Raw genomic sequence first — 19,216 nt, forward strand, 5'->3', positions numbered from 1 at the left:
GCCAGAACTCACTCCCCAACTTCTTACAGGACAGATAAGTTACAAAGCATTGATTCTCTTATGTACACGCCCCAGATGTTAGGTGCTGTCCCTAACAGGAAAGGTGGGGTGTGCTCTCTTGTTATATTGCCCTCTCTTCATTTGTTCCAGAAAGATATTTTAAAAATATCTGTTCAAAGAACAGGAAAACCATTTCCCCACCCGCTTCTGATTCTAAGTGATGTTTCTACATTACTAAGCCAATTCAAGATCTGTCATACTAAGTGCTATTAGTCTAATGCCTGATAATAGTTCAGAGCAGCACAAGTTACTTTAATGCAAATATCATGTTGCAGGAAGTGGGGTGCTTTACAATAGCTGCTCTATTGCTGCTGAATGCAGACCATTATTTTCTTGATTAGCAAATGTAGTGTGTGCATTTTTCTTTGAACTGATGTTTTGGCTTTGTTTTTGATAGCAAATTACAATATTGCTGTGAAATATCTTTTTTTTTCCAAATAATTAATGCAGTTTTTAATGGTGAATTGTGGTTTTAGGGACGTTCATGTGTGCACAAAAACCATAAGAATTTGGTTTTGATATAGTTACAATGAGAAGGGAAGCAGAAAAGGTGTATTCCAGAACATCCACAAAGAAGCCACCATTTTACTGCATTGTTGACAGCATTGATTTTGCAATTTTACGCTGCTGTTTTCTTTTTGATGATGTATAAGTATTCGAGACAGCGCATAATATTTATATTAGTTGAAGTACCTATCAATAACTGCTGTTGTCTATAAAAGACTGCTTAGTTGAAATACCCTGGCATTAATTTATTTTTGATTTACCTTGCTTTGACTTGCTGGTAAGATGAACAGTGATTGTTTGGAAGACAGATTAAGTATTTTACCTCGTGAATGTGCAAGGGAGATGTTTATGGCAGCATCTTTGTTCCTGTATTGCAGTAAAGAGAATGAATTCATCACATTGCCAGCCTGTAACCTGACTAAATCAACACCCTTTGTAGTGCATAGGACTTCCACATAAAGGAACCCTGAACTTTAGCCACCAAACTGTAGGACCTGTATCTTCTGAAATACTGCTGATGTAATAAAATGTTGACATCTAGAAAATGTGCTCTAACTGAACTTTGGTTCTTAATGATTTAATTTTAAAAGTTATAAATATAAACCGATTGGGTTGAAGGCATATAGAATGTTGTTGGTAAAGTTAGCCCCCATGAAAGCAAAAGTTGCTTTCAAATTTGCAGTGAAATTAATGGTAATTTTATTTCTCTTCAAGGTTTTAAGCTTTTTCCTAATAGGTGCTGTTTGAAATAAAAATTGCAGTAGTGGCCCAAAACTTGACTCTGTCATTTTCATCAAAATAATTTCTGGATGTACATCTGTATATGTATACAAGTATTTATATTTTTTTAGAACCAGATTATTTAGTTTCAACATGTGTGAAAATCCCAGTTTATGGCAAGACGTTGTATTGTGACAGACCGAAAAATGTCCTCTTCTCTCCTTCATTCCCCCACTGAAAAAGCCCGTTATTTTCCTGAACATAACAGGAACATTATTGCAACAGTGGACCACCTTTCTTGCTATTCAGACATTTTTTATTCTCTCTGATGTTTTAGGATTTGCATTGTTTCCCATTGACTTTTGAGACTGTGCATGTTCTCTCTTTCCCTATGCCTACTGCGTTAAAAGTGTTTTTTATTCCCACTACCTCAATTTCATTACTTTCCAATATACTGCAGTATCTGGCTTTGGTATCTCACTCTTCCAAAATCAGCAATGACTTCTTCCTTGCTACTTGGCAAGGGTGAAAATTTTCAGTGCAACTTAATCTTCTAAATTAAATCTGCTTGATTTATTTATTTTTAAGGCCTTTTGTCTGCTGCTTCATCCTTTTAGATTTGTCTGCTGCTTTGTCAGCGTGTGAACCATTAGCACCTGACTCCCCCTAAGATTTAAGAATTTTCTCATTCTTATGTTCCCTCAGTGGTCTTCCAGTGGTTCCTGTGATACTTCTTTGTCATTGCATTTTATGATTTCTTCTTGTCTATTGAGAGTTTAGCATATTCAGAGTGATATATAAATAGTCATATTTGGGGCAGTGAGCAGTAATAAAGGAAAAAAAATGTGATATGTAATAGAAGAAAAGATACTGACTACAAGAATCTGAATATGGGTACATGCAATGAGATGAGATAACGAGCAAAATCCAATTTACATGGTTAGAAATTAGTTCTAAGGACAATTAAAAGCATTTAAATTTTGATCATATCTGCTTGCAAGTTTAACTGTCTTTAATAAATGCACTCTAAACATATCACTGAGGTTAATTTATCATAACATTCTGTGAGCATTAATAAGAATCACAGAATGGTTTGGGTTGGAAGGGACCTTAAAGATCACCCAGTTCCAAACCCCCTGCCATGGGCAGGGACACCTCCCACCAGACCAGGTTGCCCAAAGCCCCATCCAGCCTGGCCTTGAACACCTCCAGGGATGGGGCAGCCACAGCTTCTCTGGGCAACCTGTGCCAGGGTCTCACCACTCTCTGAGTGAAGAATTTCTTCCTCATATCTAATCTAAATCTACCCTTTTGTAGTTTAAGGTCATTACCTCTTGCCCTCTGATCATCTTCATGACCCTCCTCTGGACTCGCTCTAATAGGTCCACATCCTTCTTGTGCCAGGGGCCCCAGAGCTGAACACAGTGCTCCAGGTGGGGTCTCACGAGAGCAGAGCAAAGGGGGACAATCACCTCCCTCAACCTGCTGGCCACGCTGTTTTGGTGCAGCGCAGGATACGGTTGGCTTTTTGGGCTACAGGTGCACATTGCCGGCTCATGGTGAGCTTCTCATCAACCAGCATGCCCAGGTCCTCAGGGCTGCTCTCAATCCATTCTCTGCCCAGCCTGTATTTGGGCTTGGGATTGTCCTGACCCAGATGCAGCACCTTGCACTTGGCCTTGTTGAACTTCATGAGGCTCGCACAGAAAGCCTGCCTTTTGTGTAAACGCAGCTAAGATGATCAAGGAAATTATTCTCAGTTTAGGACAACCAAGAACAGCTATACTGAGTTACTGTAAAGCTCATAAATGTATGCTGAATTGGAGTCATATAGCAGCAGTAGCAGATATTCATGAAAGGAGTTTAGGACATAGGACATGTGTAGTGATTCTTCCTCTTGCATAATTTCATAATATTCGGTAGCTGTTGGACTTTAAGGACTTCCTAAGCCGAAGGTTTGGGATACTGTTTTACAGTATATGATGCATCTGTTCTTGATGAATTTGTCAAATACCTTCTTAGACATTTATACTTTTGGTCTTCTAAGCAGCCTTTGGGAATACTTTGAAATCTTAATGATGTGTTACATTTAGATAAAAAACACTTCTTTTTGTTTGATAATCAGTTCCTTGATTCCCTGAGTTCTTATGTTACATGAAATATCTAATAATACATCTTCTCCATGATTTTGTAGAGTCTGAAATGGATGAAAACCTAAATGGACTGCTTAGATTCTTTCTCTCTCTCCCCTCCCCCTTGGAATCGTCAGTATTTTTGCATATAATGCATTTTGTCTTCGTTTATGTATCATATTCCTTCTTGAAGTTGTTAGAAACATGTAATTTAAAGGGAATATGTAGATTAATCATCAATTATATAGATGCTGTATATTTACAGATATGTATCTTCCAAATTTCATTTTTATTTTTATAGCACTGATAAGTAATCCTACATTCGTGCCATCATCAGTATATAATTTAACTCTTAGGCTGCTGAAATACTCTCAACAGATAATATTATATATATGTATTATTATATATATAACGGGCCCGCTCCCATTAATATTATAATATTATAATATTATAATATATAATATAATATTATATATATATATATATATATAATGGGATATAGGAATTTCTGGTATGTTTGTATGCATTAGTTAGCAGTGTTTGGTGACATGATTTGGTTGCCTGTACATTTGTGTGTAGGACCTTTAGGGATGCCCTTGGGTGTCCCACCTGCCTTTTTCATACCTACTTCTCTAGGTGCTATGGCCCTCTGTTGTGTCTACCAGCCCTGTGCAGATGCCTTGGATTACCAAAGGGCATCTCAGCTGGCACTAGATAATTCAGCATAGGTAACAACCCAAGGTCTTGATTTTGGGAGGGGAGAGTGAGAGAATGGGCAGGGGATTTCTGTGGTTGGTAATATTAAAGAAATGAGTAATAAAAATAAATGTTACATTTATCAAGATCAAGATTTCCAAGAGTCTTCAGCAGTAAATGCAGCAGTTGTTGCTTAGTGACATTTCACAGCATCTGGTTATGGGTTAGAATCAGTAATGAGCAGGGAGGAAGGACAGACGTGAAGTGCAGGATTTTGGGTGGACTTTGCCCTTACTTAATCCATGTTATAATGTCATGCTAGCTAATAGGAAATAATCTGGTTGGGTGTTTTTGTGCAAATAAGATTTCTGAGTCTACTGAAACCTGGAAATTCCTGCAGAATGCTGATTGTTGTTGGAGCCAGGGTTATATTATGATTTAATGGCTTTTCTGGGCTTCATTTGATGACCTGGCCTAGAAAAACATTTTGAAGTAATAAAGCGTCTGTTTGGCTCCAAACTAATGAGAGAAGCATTGCTCTTTGCATTAACTGTTCTTTAGGAAGAGTCATGGATAGCTACTAATAAACCTTATTAAAAAGCTTAAGCATGATTGAGGGAAATAGAAAACAGAGAAACTATTCACTTCGATGTGAAGTGCGTACATCAAAAAAAAAAAAAAAAAAAAAAAAGAAAGGCAAGCCCAAAGGGTTTTTGCCTCTCCTCCATGTGACTTGCAGCTTGCTGCACTTCAGTTACGTTGCCTCTGAGATATGTTAAAGTGCAGCTCAGTTTAATGAAGAAGCGGGTAGGACAAATCAAGGCTAGAGACTATTTACAGCAGAGACTGGGTAAGTAAATGCAGATGTAGATAAGTGCTTACTAATATTGTGCAAATGTTTTAATATCTAGCCTGTAACATTTAAAAAATATTCAGAGCTGATGTTTTTTGGTGGTCCTTTCTTGGTCCTTTCTTTGTTTTATTTAAGCAATAAGCAGTTGTGGGCGGTACATGCAATGCAATGGATTTATATATGAGTGATAAAGATTTAATTTTATTTTTTTCAGACTTCCTCCAAAAAAAAATCACAAATAACTTCCCTGTAATTTCTTGTAGTTATTTTGTTTTAAATTCTTTGCTGTGAAAGTAACTGCTTCATCTATTTTAGTGCATTGCTCAAAATAATTTCAGTGGGAGTTTCTGCTGAAACTAGCTGATAGTTTCTGGTGCTTTACTGTTATTTTAATTATTTTTCTACTAGTGAGGGAAAGGGGGAAACAGCGTCCACTCTCTGAACCTCCTAGGTAAAGCATTTTCAGATTTCTAGAATCTAAATCCAGACCACTGAAAACTCCTCAGCATCAACTTGCTTCAGGAATTCCTTCAACTGCTCTAGTAGGACTGTAGGATTTGTTTTCAGCTGTTTGCTTTTGTTTTCCATGTCTTCCTATAAAGATTTGTTTGTGTTCCTAGACTGAGACTTTATACAGAAAGTTCGTGTTTAAATGTATATATGTGTAAAACTCTGTAAATGTAATGTCAATATATAAGTTAGAGAAATATGGTGAAAGCTTTTGTAGTTTTTAAGACTTGGAGGTTTTTGTTTGTTTGTTTATAGTAATTTGAATGGATCTTGCAGTTGCTATAATGCTGTTATGAACTAGGATTGCAATCATAGCAAATTAGTAATTTCTAGAACATTTCTTTTACTGGTTTCAGTGTCTTCTGCTTGAGTATTTAAGCCTTAGTGCATCAACAAAGAGCCGTGAAGGAGGCATAATCAATGTACATTGTAAAAAACTGTATTGAAGCCCAATTTGAATCTTGGGAACTGCAGAAGGAAAAGCAAACTTTTTCATTGTTGGTAGTGTATTAAAGAAATGTTACTTTTAAACATTGAATAACTTGTGGTCTAGGATGTTTTTTCCTTTAGCTTCATCTCACAGTTTACATTAAATACTGTATTCTATCATGAGCTTTACTATTTGGAATCATCAGAGTGCAAATCTTTTCCAGATAATCACTCCATTTAGGAGGCTAATATTGTGTGCTGAGAACAGAAAAGAAATGGAGGACTGGATAAGCTCTTTAAAGTCCGTACAGTCCAGGGAACACTATGAGGTAAGTTGATAACCCTGTTGGTGCAACCTGTTCTAGCTCAACAGATCAAGCTACAGGACACAGAACTAGAGTAGTCCACCCTTTTAAGTGTGAAAAGCGTATTTGATATCAGAATGAAGCTTCATGTTAAGAGCTTTACTAGCAGAATGAAAGCTTTTTATGATACTTTTGTTTAGAAGTTTGGAGGGAAAGCAAGCTGAGTATCCTTTTGAAAATGCTTTCATGAACATTGCACTGTCCCCTGTAATGTGGAACCATAGGTAATTTCAGTCACCGTAGCTGTGTTCTGTACTTTCAAATTTGTCTTAACTTCTCCTTTACTAGACCGCACAGTTTAATGTGGAACATTTCTCAGGGATGCATAACTGGTACGCCTGCTCCCATGCCCGACCTACCTTCTGTAACGTGTGTAGAGAGAGCCTCTCTGGAGTCACTTCTCACGGCCTGTCTTGTGAAGGTAAAATAAACGCTTTCTTCCCCCTGTTTATAATGCTGTGTATAAATTACTGACAGTTTAAGGCAAGTAATGATTCTGAAAATAATGAGTAAGGAAAAAAGCCTGAAGGGAGAAATCTGTTCACGTGAGTGGCTTTCTCTTGGAGAGAGTGACTGTTAATGATATGGCTCGCCTTCTTCGTGCTCTGGGTGCCTTTTTCTAACTCATTTCAGTAAAAATGTTTCATTCTGAAGCAGCTACTAGGTTTGGAATGTGCTTGCCTGAGTGGAGGGCTTGCAAGGAAAGACGGGATTTCTTTGATATGTACTTGAAAAATGCAGATGCGTAACAAAATAGTCTTACTTGTTTGCAGAATCAGCATTCCTCAGAAAAAAAGAAGTCATACTGATACTTTCTGCCCCAAGTCTATAAAAATTATTAACACTTTGCTGCTGAGAGTTTTCTTGCTTTAAAGATTCTGTCATTCATTGAGGGAATGGGGATTTAAATGCCTTTGCATTTGGATGGTAAAACAGATAAAATCCATCAGAAACAAAAAGGAGACGTCTAAAACTTCAGCATTTAGCTTATCTGGAGAAATGATCTTTTGCAAATAAATATTTGTGATAAACCTGAAGCAGCTTATGTATTTTCTAGTGTGAGTTCTGTGAAAAAGCAGTAACAAGTCTGCTTGTGTTAGAATAAAGAAGAAAAGTCTTATTGTGACCTTATGATATAGAAGAAATTTAGACACAGGTGTCACTTTATTGCTTATGTATGAAATATTTAATTACAAAATAGCTAACTGTCCAGATAAGAGTTACTTTTACTGACACCATTCAAGACTTCAGTTCTGGATGCATGTTACCCAACTGCAAATGCATTTCTCTTATCAATGCTGTTATGATGCTGAAGGTCTGTGTATGATAATGTGTATTAGGAAGTCCTGCAAAAGAGGCATTAACTCACCGTCCTGTATTACCTGTGCTTTTAAAGTAGCTAATAGTGCAATTGTCAAGGAACAGGGCAAACCCACTTCATAGGAATTAAGGTAGCATATTTACATCCAACTTCTCTGGTATATGTTTTCCACTGTGTATAAGTCACTTGGACACGGTATTTTCAGTGCCTGATATTGGCAGATGGAAGTGTCATGTGCTTAACTAAAATGCAGTTTTATTGCATCTATGTTCAAATACAGTTATATTTGCTCAGGCAAAGGAAAGGAAAAGCTCTTTTCCTTCTAGGTATGGTTGCAGTGCTTCTAATTAAGGTTTTAATTTTCAAGGAGTTGGCGTTAAATTTACATGAAGGTAGTTTCCTTAATTTCCAGATTTGGACTTTGTCAACTTCCTGCATAATTTATTATAAACTAATGCTACTTTTATCCACGTCTCTGGTGCCAATTGATCTTTCACCATTTTCTTTTTTACAAATTACTATTAATGGTAGACAGGATTAGCTTCCTCTGTCACAGTTTCATAAACATATATGACCTGGATTGGTTTAAACGTAGATATTATGATGTTCATTTACCTGTAAAGAAGTTCGCCTCCTCTTACTCTTTAGCTGCTAGCTTACACGTATTTTCTTTTCTTTCTTTTCTTTTTTTTCTTTTCTTTTCTTTTCTTTTCTTTTCTTTTCTTTTCTTTTCTTTTCTTTTCTTTTCTTTTCTTTTCTTTTCTTTTCTTTTCTTTTCTTTTCTTTTCTTTCAGTATTTTTTAAAAAATAAAAGGAGTGCCTTAATTATGGATCTAATCTAAACCAGTTGCAGGTGACTTTTGTATTGAAATACTCTTACTTTTTCCCCCATTCTGTAAAAGCCACAGTAACCATCCTTAATTTCTTCATGTAAAAAGGGTATATGGTTTGATACAAGTTCTTTCTCTGAAATTCTTATGTGACTGGGTTCATATTTACTTGCTTCTGTCATTTGCACTTCTAATGCATTTTACCATCTATTTTTTGACTTACCCTGAGTTAGCAATATATACTGTTTTAAGAGATGATGTAGTGTAGGTATGGAGTCTTCACATTCCCCAGACATGTTCTGTTCTACTTTTTCTCATTGCAGCTTTAAAAAAAATGTTTAAATATTCATGCCTGACATCTGAAGCCTCTAGTGCTGCTTTACTCTGGGAATCCATTTATATCTATACTAAATTCAATTATTTGTGTGGTCGTTGATCCCAAGCTTCTCTATTATCTCATGTATTAAGAAGCATGAGAGGCTTCTTCTCAGGAGATATTGGAACTCTTCCTCCTTTCAGTGGTTTGGGTTACTGGCACACCAAGTTATCTTGAAAGTAGCTTAGAGCCTTTGTACTCTTTGTGGTCTGATTCTGGACTGCTAGCTGTAGGCAAAAATAAAAATAAATCCCTTTGCTGACATTCTGCAGCTCACAATACTTTAGAAGATCACTCTCGTAATATTTTATTCTCTTAGACCTGCTGGTCTCCAATAGTACTACACAACAGTTTTTTTAGCCTGATAGCACGAGCCTCATTTATTTTGGGAGTAAGCTGGGTGCCTTCTTTTTGGGGGCCTCTTCTCTGCCAGTAACCTTTGGCAAAGGTTGACCAAATTAAATACAGGCACCCTGAGGATACTTCTGTAAGTTTTGTGAAAGCTAGTGTTGGAAAAGGGGGCATGTTAATGCCTTTACTAGGGGAAAGACTATAGTGTGAACTTGCATCTCTTTAGAAGTCAAAGAATCAATATGAAATGTCAAAATGGAGGCATAAATACATATCAACCATGCTGCATTCTTTTTACTGCTCAAAAAGCAGTTGACTTTTAAAAAAGTTAATTGTATGCAATTGTGCAGTGCTATTCCTCCCACTGGTTTCTTCTTCTGTGTCTTCTCAAAAGATAATGTACTTTTAAGTGGTTTTTGTGTGTGTGTGTTGATAAATGAAGATTTTCCTCTAGCTAACTCTAAAGGAATGATCTCCCCTACATTCATCCACAGTCTTTAGTAGGACAGAGAAATTACATATTTTATCTTGCTTTGGAATTTTCACAAGCAAGCTGAATAAAGTAAGGCTTTTGTTCTTTATGCTCCTCAGATATTTCTCTTATTCGGAATTTAGCTTGCTATATGCTCAGGAATCAAGAGGTTGTCAGAAAATATGGAGATATATTGAATATTTAGACAAAGAATCCTAAAGATCTACAGATCGCTATCTACAGAAGCTCTTTCAAAGCTCTTTAGCCTCAATTTCTCTGTATTAATACTGCATTTCTATCCAAGTCATTGACAGTGAATGCAGCCTTTTTGATTATTCTCGAAGATGTATTTCTCTATGTTGTGTTTTCGTTATCATGACTGAGTCTTGATGACTGAGTATTCCTAATAAGATGGAAATTGCAGTTTAAATGAGATGCTCTCTACTGTGATGAATTGCACAGACAAAACAATGTTGAAAGAACAGTTTAGGATCATAAAGTCAAGCAATAAGAAAATACTAGGGTTAAATTGTCTCAGCAAATGCACTTTGTGCACTTGATCTTTTTTCATTACAACTGCTTTTTTTGTTTTGTTTTGTTTTGTTTTGTTTTTTTTCACACAAAACTCTCATCCTCTTACCCATTGCCCAGGGCATTGCACATACATTGGTTGGGTACTCATTGTCTCCAGGACTTTTGTCACATTTTTTTCAAAGACTGGAGAATGAATAGTGAAGCCACTTGGAAGAGAAAGGATGTTTGTAGTTAAATTAGACTATAGAAAACTGTGTTCTGGGACTTTGTATCACACTGTACCCCTTTGCAATCCTGGGAAAACCATTTAACTGATATTTCTGATCAAATCCGTAGTTACTTGTTTGTTTTCTGGGCACCTAGATTGATAATCTGGGGCCTATATCATGGAAGTGCTGAGTGTTCTATAACTGCAGAACTCAGCTGAAGCTGCATTTTGAAGAGACTGATACAAGATATCTAGTATTGAATGAACAGGTCTTCGTTGCCTTTTTGATACCCAAAATTAGTGGACAACATTGTCCTTTATCTCTGTATGCTTCACTTACCCCTTTGTTAAAATGGGTGTTAATCAAACCCATATTTGCCCATTTGCCCAGTACAGAGAAAACAAAGGTGCATTTTTTCAAAAATTGTCATGCTGAACACAATAATTAAAAAAAAAAAAAAAAAAAAAAAAAAAAGACCAGGAAGAAATGAATATTTGTGTCTAAAAAGCAGTATTTCACTAGCTTTTGGTAAATGAGGCAAATAGCTGTTGAAAATTACTATGAATCAGAGTACGGCACAGGTGCATACTTATCAAGAACCACCCATTCATGAGGCAATGAGGGTCCTCTTCTCAAAAAGAGCATTATCAAGTAACTGAAGATTTCACACATGCATACAGAAACTAAATTAAAGTTGCATGACTAACTTGATTTTGTAGTCCTTATCTTTGTAATACAAGTATTTTTAGCACTCTGAAGTATAAATCAACTTAGTTACTGAAATGAAAATACTAAAAGCTACCAAGAAACTACTGAATTTTATCCTATAAAACATAGGCATAGACTGCAAATTGGAGTGAAGTTAGGTTGCTGTTTTCATTCAAGTCACTCCATTTTCACTGTGGTTTGTCAATCCTGTGTGTGATAGTATTCTTGGAAACAAAACAGCAGGTTTCTTGGAATACCCCAAGACAAATCCTTCTATCTGGACAACGTAAACTCAGGGGTCGTCAGATCAGTTTCAAAACTTTGGATTTGGCCTTTAAAGTTGGAAAAGAACAGCCTCAGTGTCTTGTTCTTTGAAGAATGCAGAAGACAGTACTCATAAAATAGGTGTTAGAGTGGTAAGGTTGGCAGGACACTCAATGTCTTTTCCCCAACGTAGTCGTATTGATGGGTGGATAGAATGAAAGGCCTTTGAGGCAGAAGTATTTTATAGCAAAGATCTATATTTTGAATGCAAGAGCTTATTTGATGACATTCTATAATGTTGACTTTTCTCCATTATAGATAATAATAGCAGCAGATTTAATCACTCTCTGACAGCAGATGTTGGTGTAACTGTGACAACTGTTTGCTAATTAAGTCATTCTGTTGGTTGGCTTTCAGAGAGATCAACTTTATATTCCAGCTAGAAACATTTACACAGGAAATTAAAATTTAAAATAATGTTCTACAAATAGTCTAGATTTGGATTGGCTGTTGTTTTTTTTTTTTTTTCTTTTCTCATAATTTAAATTTCATTGGCAAAGTAGTGGCTTAGCAACATGTTCGCATATTTCCAAAAGATTTCAGATATCAGACAAATTTGTGAATGGAATCCAATATCATCTGAGACAAAAGACATTAGGGGCTAGTGGTAACTAAGGTTGAGATTTGACTTAAAATTTCCCTTATACTGCTCTTTTCTGTTCCACTGTGTGTTTTGATGGAAAATTCCATTTGTCTTAAGATCGTTGTTTCTAGTAATGTTTGCTCAATGCTCAAAATAATTTGAATTGTTGTTAGATGATATTGGGGCTGCAGGGGGTGACTTACAGAAAGTCTAGTTTGAGATTTGTTAAATTATATTGTGCCCACAAAGCGAACTTTAGCTGTCTCTTGCCAGAATATTGTCCATAATGTGGCTTGCTGCAGGTCTTCACATCCTTTTGTGGCTGAGAGGGCAGAAGGTGAATACAGGGCACTGAGATCTATTTGAAGGTCGAGAGGATTTTAAAATTCTGTTATTTTTGCATGCCTTAGTCATTTGGATTTTTCTACTGCCCCTCATTCCTGATGTGTTCTATTTTGATCTGCACAGCAAAGACAAATGCATATCACTTTTGAGTTCAAGGCTGAATTTGATAGCATGTCTTCTCCAAAACATTCAAGTGGCAAAACTGCTCAAGGCCCAACACATTTGAAAATACAGCTTCTGTTTCTATGCTTCTCTGACAGCTGAGTTTTTAGACATGTGGAACCAGCTTGCATTGGCAAACTCACAACAATATGATGCTGAGCTATTTTAAAAATGCGAGCCTATCCTGTTAGTTGAGGAATATGGGATATTTGCACACGTTGAGTCTGTGAACACTGCTTTTTGAAATGACCAGGGGAGTTGCTGTAAAGCAGCAATACTCCTTTTTCTGTTTCCTTTTCTTTCTTTGAACTAAACACATGCTGTCACACATCTCCCAGAATACAGATAATGGCTGTCAAATGTTGCTTCCATAGTTTCTGTTCACTTTTTAAATTGATCTGGCAATGGATCAGTGGAATTAAAATGAGAAATTTATGATTCACAAGACCTTTTCTACCATGGCTTAATGTTTTTAACGGCAGACAAGCGATGAGCCAAACCTTTTGATAGTTTCCTGTCAAATATTTGTTCGAAAAAAAGACTACCACTTCTGGTCTGCTGGCTAGTTCTCATAAACCTTTAATGATCTTTGCCAAAATAATTTATATAATGCACTCCAAATAGAATGATCTCATGCACTTTCAATAACAGAAATACCCACAGTTGTATGCGTCAGTCTGCTTGGTTTAGAGTGGTATAATTAAATAGTGATACTAATTAAATCGAACAAAATACAAATAGTTATTAGATTGCCTGTATTAGACGTCTGTGTTGATTATTATGATTACTGCATTTTTTCATAAATAATCCTGTAAGAAGTCAGGCTCTTCCTCACTTACTGTAACCTCTCGGAAAATACTGTAACCACTAGTTGCCTGAATAAATATATCATCACCTAATCCTTCACTTTCTCAGAGTCTGGGAAAACCAACATAGTACAGTGTGTAAAAGGGATACTTTAACCAAAGAAGCAGAGCTCCTGAAGCAAAACTCATCTCTAAAACACTCTCCCATTGCATCCTGTAAATTTAAACCAGATATCTGAGTTGTGTCACTGTAGGAATAGAAAATGCAAAAGCATAAAGGCATATTAGAGGTATATTATACATTGCATTGCACTTGAAAAATGGGGAGTGATGTGAATTTGAGGACACAGTTAACATGGGCTACAGCTAAGCAAACAAAACAGGGTATTTCTCAGCTGCTGAGTTTTCTAACCGTTTTTCTAGCAGATGCTCTTAGCCTGGCTAATCATTCAGCTGTAAGGTTGCAGAGATACTCAAGCCCCGAAGGTTTGCAAATGCTGAACTCTTTCAAAGAGTGTATGAAAAACTGCAAAGGCTGCATACAGGATCTGTTGCCCCTAAATCCAGTTCACTGATTTTAAACTGGAGTGATTATAAGCTGAATTTTCTTTTAGTTAGTCTGTGTGCAACACTAAGTAACAAGTGCTTGGCTGTTTTATGGAATATATTTATTTTTCTAAGATATGTATCACCGAAATACAACAAATAACATAGTTTACATGTTTATGTGTGTATTGCAGTGTGTAAGTTTAAAGCACATAAAAGATGTGCTGTCAGAGCAACAAATAACTGCAAGTGGACTACATTAGCCTCCATTGGAAAAGATATCATTGAAGATGAAGATGGTGTAAGTACTACTGTTATTTACAGTACTTTCCAACAGCTGTTTCTTCTTAATGGAAAAAAATGGCTAAGCATAGAAATGTTGTCATGAGACCCATTGAAGTTAATGGTATGTATTCCTGAACGCTTTTCAGAGATTAACATGGTATTTAAAACAAAAAGTTATATTTCTATCTTACAAGACAAGTTTAGTATTTGTGGGCTCTTGATTGTCCCTGTGGTACAAGATTTCAAAGACCACACGCAGAGAAACTCTGAAGCTGGAGAATTGCTCCGAGAATTTCTGATTGCTCTTATGCAAAAGTGGTATTTTATGCCATTACTGAGTTCTTTTGACAATCTGTTTTGTGTCCTCCTTATTGATAGCTATTCTCTTTAAATTATTACAGTGAGTGCACTAAGAAAAGCTTCATACTCGGTTTAGGGACTGCGTATAGAGCTGTGACATATCAGTTGTGGATGACTGAGGTGGTACATAAAGCCACAGATATACTCTGCTGTCCTGCCCATTCTGAGTTTTAGTTATTTTGATTGGTTTGTGCTAAGTAGTCAGCATTAAGTGAATGGGTACTTATTTATTTTAGGGAGTCTCTAGATTTAACTGTCGTGCTATTTTGTGGTTAGTTGCTACCACAGTGTCATGAATAGTTGAGTGAGATGTCTATCCCTTCTTCAGATGTCACATTTTCTGCCTAGCGTGTGAAACAGCACCATAGCCTATCTTGATAGCCATTGCCTTGCAAGAATCGGTGTCACTCATGCTAGTTTGCTGTACCTGCTTTTTTGATCAAAGGGAAGAGCTATGGGAAGCAGTTAAAATCTACCTGTAATTGAGACACAAAAGCCTGTAATTTCTATTTCTGAGTGTTTAACTTTTATGACTACTTCTTCACAGGTAGCTATGCCTCACCAGTGGTTAGAGGGTAATTTGCCTGTCAGTGCCAAATGTGCAGTCTGTGACAAGACCTGTGGCAGTGTTTTACGCCTGCAAGATTGGAAGTGCCTTTGGTGTAAAGCTATGGTAGGTGCAATGAACCCGCTTCCAAGTGCCTAAGATTCTGCCAGCTTTATACCTTGCCATTTTTTTTTCTTTTTCATTTCTAACCTTGCTTTTGGATTAAGTAGGAGCGGGCAGCTTGTGCAAACTCAGGTCTCTCTAATGTTAATCATTTCTCATGACTGTCGTACTTGCTTTGTTTAATTTTTAATACACCCACAGATGCAGCTTTTCTTTAAAAGGTGTTGACATCCAACGTGGTTTCTCTGCCTTCTCCTAACTGATAACTGAAGATTCTGCTGCCTGTTCTATATGCTTGATAATCATATGTTAACTTTCTTGTCTCTTTTATAATGGATAATTTGCATTCATCTTTAAAAATATTACTGCAGGACTCGTGAAGTTCTCTTCTTCAGTATGGTCCGTAGGTTGCTCATTGAAATTCTGTAATGCACAATTGCTCTTTCCCCAAAATATATTTTATTCTTTATTTTTTTTAGCTTGTCTAAAAAGAATGCTAGAGTATATGTTAGTGTATATATGCTGGAGTATAGAAGTGGAAAGCCAGCAGACTTTTTATGGTTGAGGCTTTCAGCATATAGATGTCTAAATCTCTGTGTGTAGGCAGCGGAAAGTTATTGAAATCTCCAGTGATGAATTTCAAATCTAGGTGATCTGAAATTTAGGTGAAGTGCAGCACCCTCTGCATGTGTCTGGTTTTCTAGTAACTATGAAAGAGGCCAATACAACACATAGTTTATGGGACACTAGCTGTACCTTCAGCTGGTTTGTCTAGCTTGATAGGTATGCTAGCTTTCCTGCAGTAGATCTTCCTGAGTATCCAGGTGGACTGGGCAAGTATAGAACTGTAGCTTTGCATGTGTACAGGGTGCCTTCTCCCCTCAGCACAGATGCTGGCTGCTGGGAATTTGGTCATACCTTGACAGGGGATGGAGGTAAGTGATTCCCTTGAAAGGACAATTCACACCTGCTATAGGGGTAGCCAAAGATGAAGTTCTCCAAAGTTAGATCTTGTGGAACGAGTAACCAGCCTCTGTGGTTGAATGTTCATATGTTTTTGTGCAGTTCCACTCTTCAATCTACACCCAAATGTTAAATGTGTTGTTATTACATAGATATTGTATAAGTTATAGTTTGACGCAGAAATTCCACTGTAGGGTAGGGAAATCATTTTTTCTTTCTTTTTTAGGTTCACACTGCCTGTAAAGATCTGTATCCTCGTAAATGTCCACTCGGCCAATGTAAGGTATCGATCATACCTCCAACAGCACTAAACAGTATAGACTCTGATGGTACGTAGTATTGTAGTGTGTTCAGTGGTAGCTCTGGACTTGCAGTGTCTAGTGATATCTGTATTACTAAACAAGCGTAAAATCCCTCAGCTAAACAGGCAAATGCAGTCTTCAAATTTAGAGAATAGTAGAATTTTCCATATAGCTTTTTAGAGGGCTATTTAACCAACAAGATTTTTTAAATGCTTTTGAAAGTTACCCCACTAGATTATTTTTTTTCCCATTTTTATTTATGACTCTTGGAAACTTTTCAACTGAATGATCAGAGTCTTTAGACAAAGTGGTCTGATGTCTGCCTGACATGCATCACTTGCAGAATGTGCTCTCAAATTCTAGATAACTTTGCTTTATGCTAAATGCTGGCTAAAGTAAGCTAGCTGAATGGCTCAGATCCAAAAGCTGTCTTACCAGGCTAAAGAGCAGAATTGGTTATACAGTCTCTCTGAATTTCTTTTAAATATAAGCAGTGTAAGAATCCTGCAACACACTGATAAAGAAACCCAGCAAATGTTCACAACTCAGACATGCTCTTTTGTGGCTCAGGATAGAGATACGTGAGCAGTGGGAGACTTTATTTGAAGGCAGGGAGTGGAATTAATATGGACTATCACGAAATCTAACAGCTTTCTTTTTATAGTTCCTGTTGATGACAAATGTAGACCAACAACTTTAACACAGTTTAATGACTTTTATTGTATGAAGCTAACAAAAGTCATTGTTTATACTGTATATATTTGGTCTTTTCTATTTACTTGCTCTTTGGTGTCTCAGACCAGAGCATCATGCTGCTATCTCTCATTCATGCTAAGAAGATTGTTTCATATGTGAAATTATTTTTCCTCACACTTGAATAAATTAAACAAACCTTATTTTAAATTATGCATTATTATAATGTGGAATTATAGTAGCATCCTTTAAAACCAATTTTTATATGTAGTTTTACTATTTGTTCTAGGCAATAAAAATGGCATAATTATTTTAATATTGCCTGAGGTAAATGTCAACACCTATACTTATGATGTCAGGTTTTGATGAGAAAGCACTACTTCCATGAAGTGGTAATGTTACCGACAGCAGTGTCCATTAGTGCTATTTACTGAGGGCCTTATAGAGAGCCTGCTATAATCAGTTAAGACCTTCATTGACGTTAATGAGCTTTGGATCACAACTGAAGGTCTGTTGTTCAATAATTCTGTTATATTCAATAGTATAACTTAAGCCTGAAAAAAAAATCTCATGTAAAGAGCAACTGAGTATGATAACTTATTCGTAGAAAGTTCAGTCTTGGATAAGCAAGTTCAACCCAGTAAGGTTAAAGAAAAATCAGATTAAAAAACAAACATTTCCAGCTGAAATTTGTATTTAATTATGTGATAATCTGTGAAGAAGAGATTTGAGCAGTATTCTAAAAAGCTAACCTTGTTCACTGTAGAAAAACAATAAAGCTATTGTCTTCAGGATTTTACTAAAACTAGGCACTGAAAATACTTGAGAGAAAAAATGAACTGGTAAATTTTGAGCAATTATGTTTTCCTTAAAGGGCTACTTTTCAGTTTAGTGTTTATGTAATGCATGATAAGACGTACTCCTTTTGTCTTTCATTCCTTTCTTCCTCTTTCCCATGATTTCTTTTTGTGTTGTTCATATTAGAAAGCCTTATTTATTTCATTCTTTCTAACTATGTTCACAGGTTTCTGGAAAGCCACATGCCCGCCATCCTGTGCCAGTCCTCTTTTAGTTTTTGTTAACTCAAAGAGTGGAGACAATCAGGGAGTAAAGTTTCTTCGTCGATTCAAACAGTCGTTAAATCCAGCTCAGGTGTTCGATTTAATGAATGGAGGACCTCACTTAGGGTAATGACCTCGGAAATCTCAAGCAATCCTTTCTGCAAGGGAATATAGTGCAAAGTACAGTATTGTATTGTCCCCTCATTGCTATAATTCTGTCACCAATATCTTCCTATTTAAAATTTGAAATAGATAACAGTCTTAGTATGAATTCTGGTGGTTGAAGGGATTTCAGGATAACATTTTCATTTTAGAAAAACTCTTCTGCAATGGGTGATCGTGAATATACTTAAACTTGTTTCATTGTAAAACAATGTTCAAAATATGATTTAGGCAACATATGTGAGTGGTCATGAAGATGAGCATATCACCAAATTTGGAGTAAGACCACAATTAAAACAATCAGGCATTCTACAAAATCTAGAAGTAGATCATTGGAGAGAGGGGTGAAATTTGCAGAGTGGTGGCCACAACCCAATCATCTTTGCACATTCATGAAGATTAAATTCATGCACATTTTTCTGTTAGCTAACGTAATTCTACTCAGATGTAGCCTTATGGTTAAGTGCCCTATTAATATCAGTAACACCAACTGGAAACACAATTTTGGTAATCTTAAAGATGCAGTATTTTGCTTGCATGATAAAAATTGAGACATAGTAAATGAAAAAAAAATAAGTTAAAGCAGTGGGCAAATAATACAAATATAGGGGAATACAGCTGTGGGTTTTTATAGTTAGTACTGTGTTACGGAAATGTATTAACTCTAAGTTGTAATATTCTTTTCATTATAATCCATTATGATTTAAATTTGAGATTAATCTAAGTCCCCTTCAGCTAACATTATGTACATGTAATTATAATCACATAAAACTAAGGAAGGCTTGTCTTAACTGGAGAGAGTTTTTGAGAGACAATCTGAAAAAATATGCCTGTTTTGAAAGCTCTCTTGCTTCATATAGTTTTATCTGAAATTAGTATGA

The 19,216-nt window shown here is 36.3% G+C and overlaps 1 protein-coding gene across 12 annotated transcripts in view; it reads left to right on the forward strand.

Annotated features, from left to right (window-relative positions):
• The window catches only part of DGKH (diacylglycerol kinase eta), a 193,421-nt gene that overhangs the window by 118,274 nt on the left and 55,931 nt on the right, over positions 1 to 19,216 (forward strand). For 10 of the 12 annotated variants that reach the window (XM_040541214.1, XM_040541225.1, XM_040541288.1 and 7 more), the window contains 6 exons: positions 6,132 to 6,236; positions 6,561 to 6,693; positions 14,034 to 14,140; positions 15,032 to 15,157; positions 16,344 to 16,446; positions 18,137 to 18,299. In XM_040541214.1, coding sequence (XP_040397148.1) covers positions 6,132 to 6,236; positions 6,561 to 6,693; positions 14,034 to 14,140; positions 15,032 to 15,157; positions 16,344 to 16,446; positions 18,137 to 18,299 — 737 coding nt within the window. Of the gene's footprint in view, positions 1 to 6,131; positions 6,237 to 6,560; positions 6,694 to 14,033; positions 14,141 to 15,031; positions 15,158 to 16,343; positions 16,447 to 18,136; positions 18,300 to 19,216 lie in introns of those variants that run through there. The other 2 variants (XM_040541297.1, XM_040541304.1) reach the window with 2 other exon arrangements.

Source organism: Cygnus olor, chromosome 1, assembly GCF_009769625.2.
Source record: "Cygnus olor isolate bCygOlo1 chromosome 1, bCygOlo1.pri.v2, whole genome shotgun sequence".
Classification (NCBI taxonomy): domain Eukaryota; kingdom Metazoa; phylum Chordata; class Aves; order Anseriformes; family Anatidae; genus Cygnus; species Cygnus olor.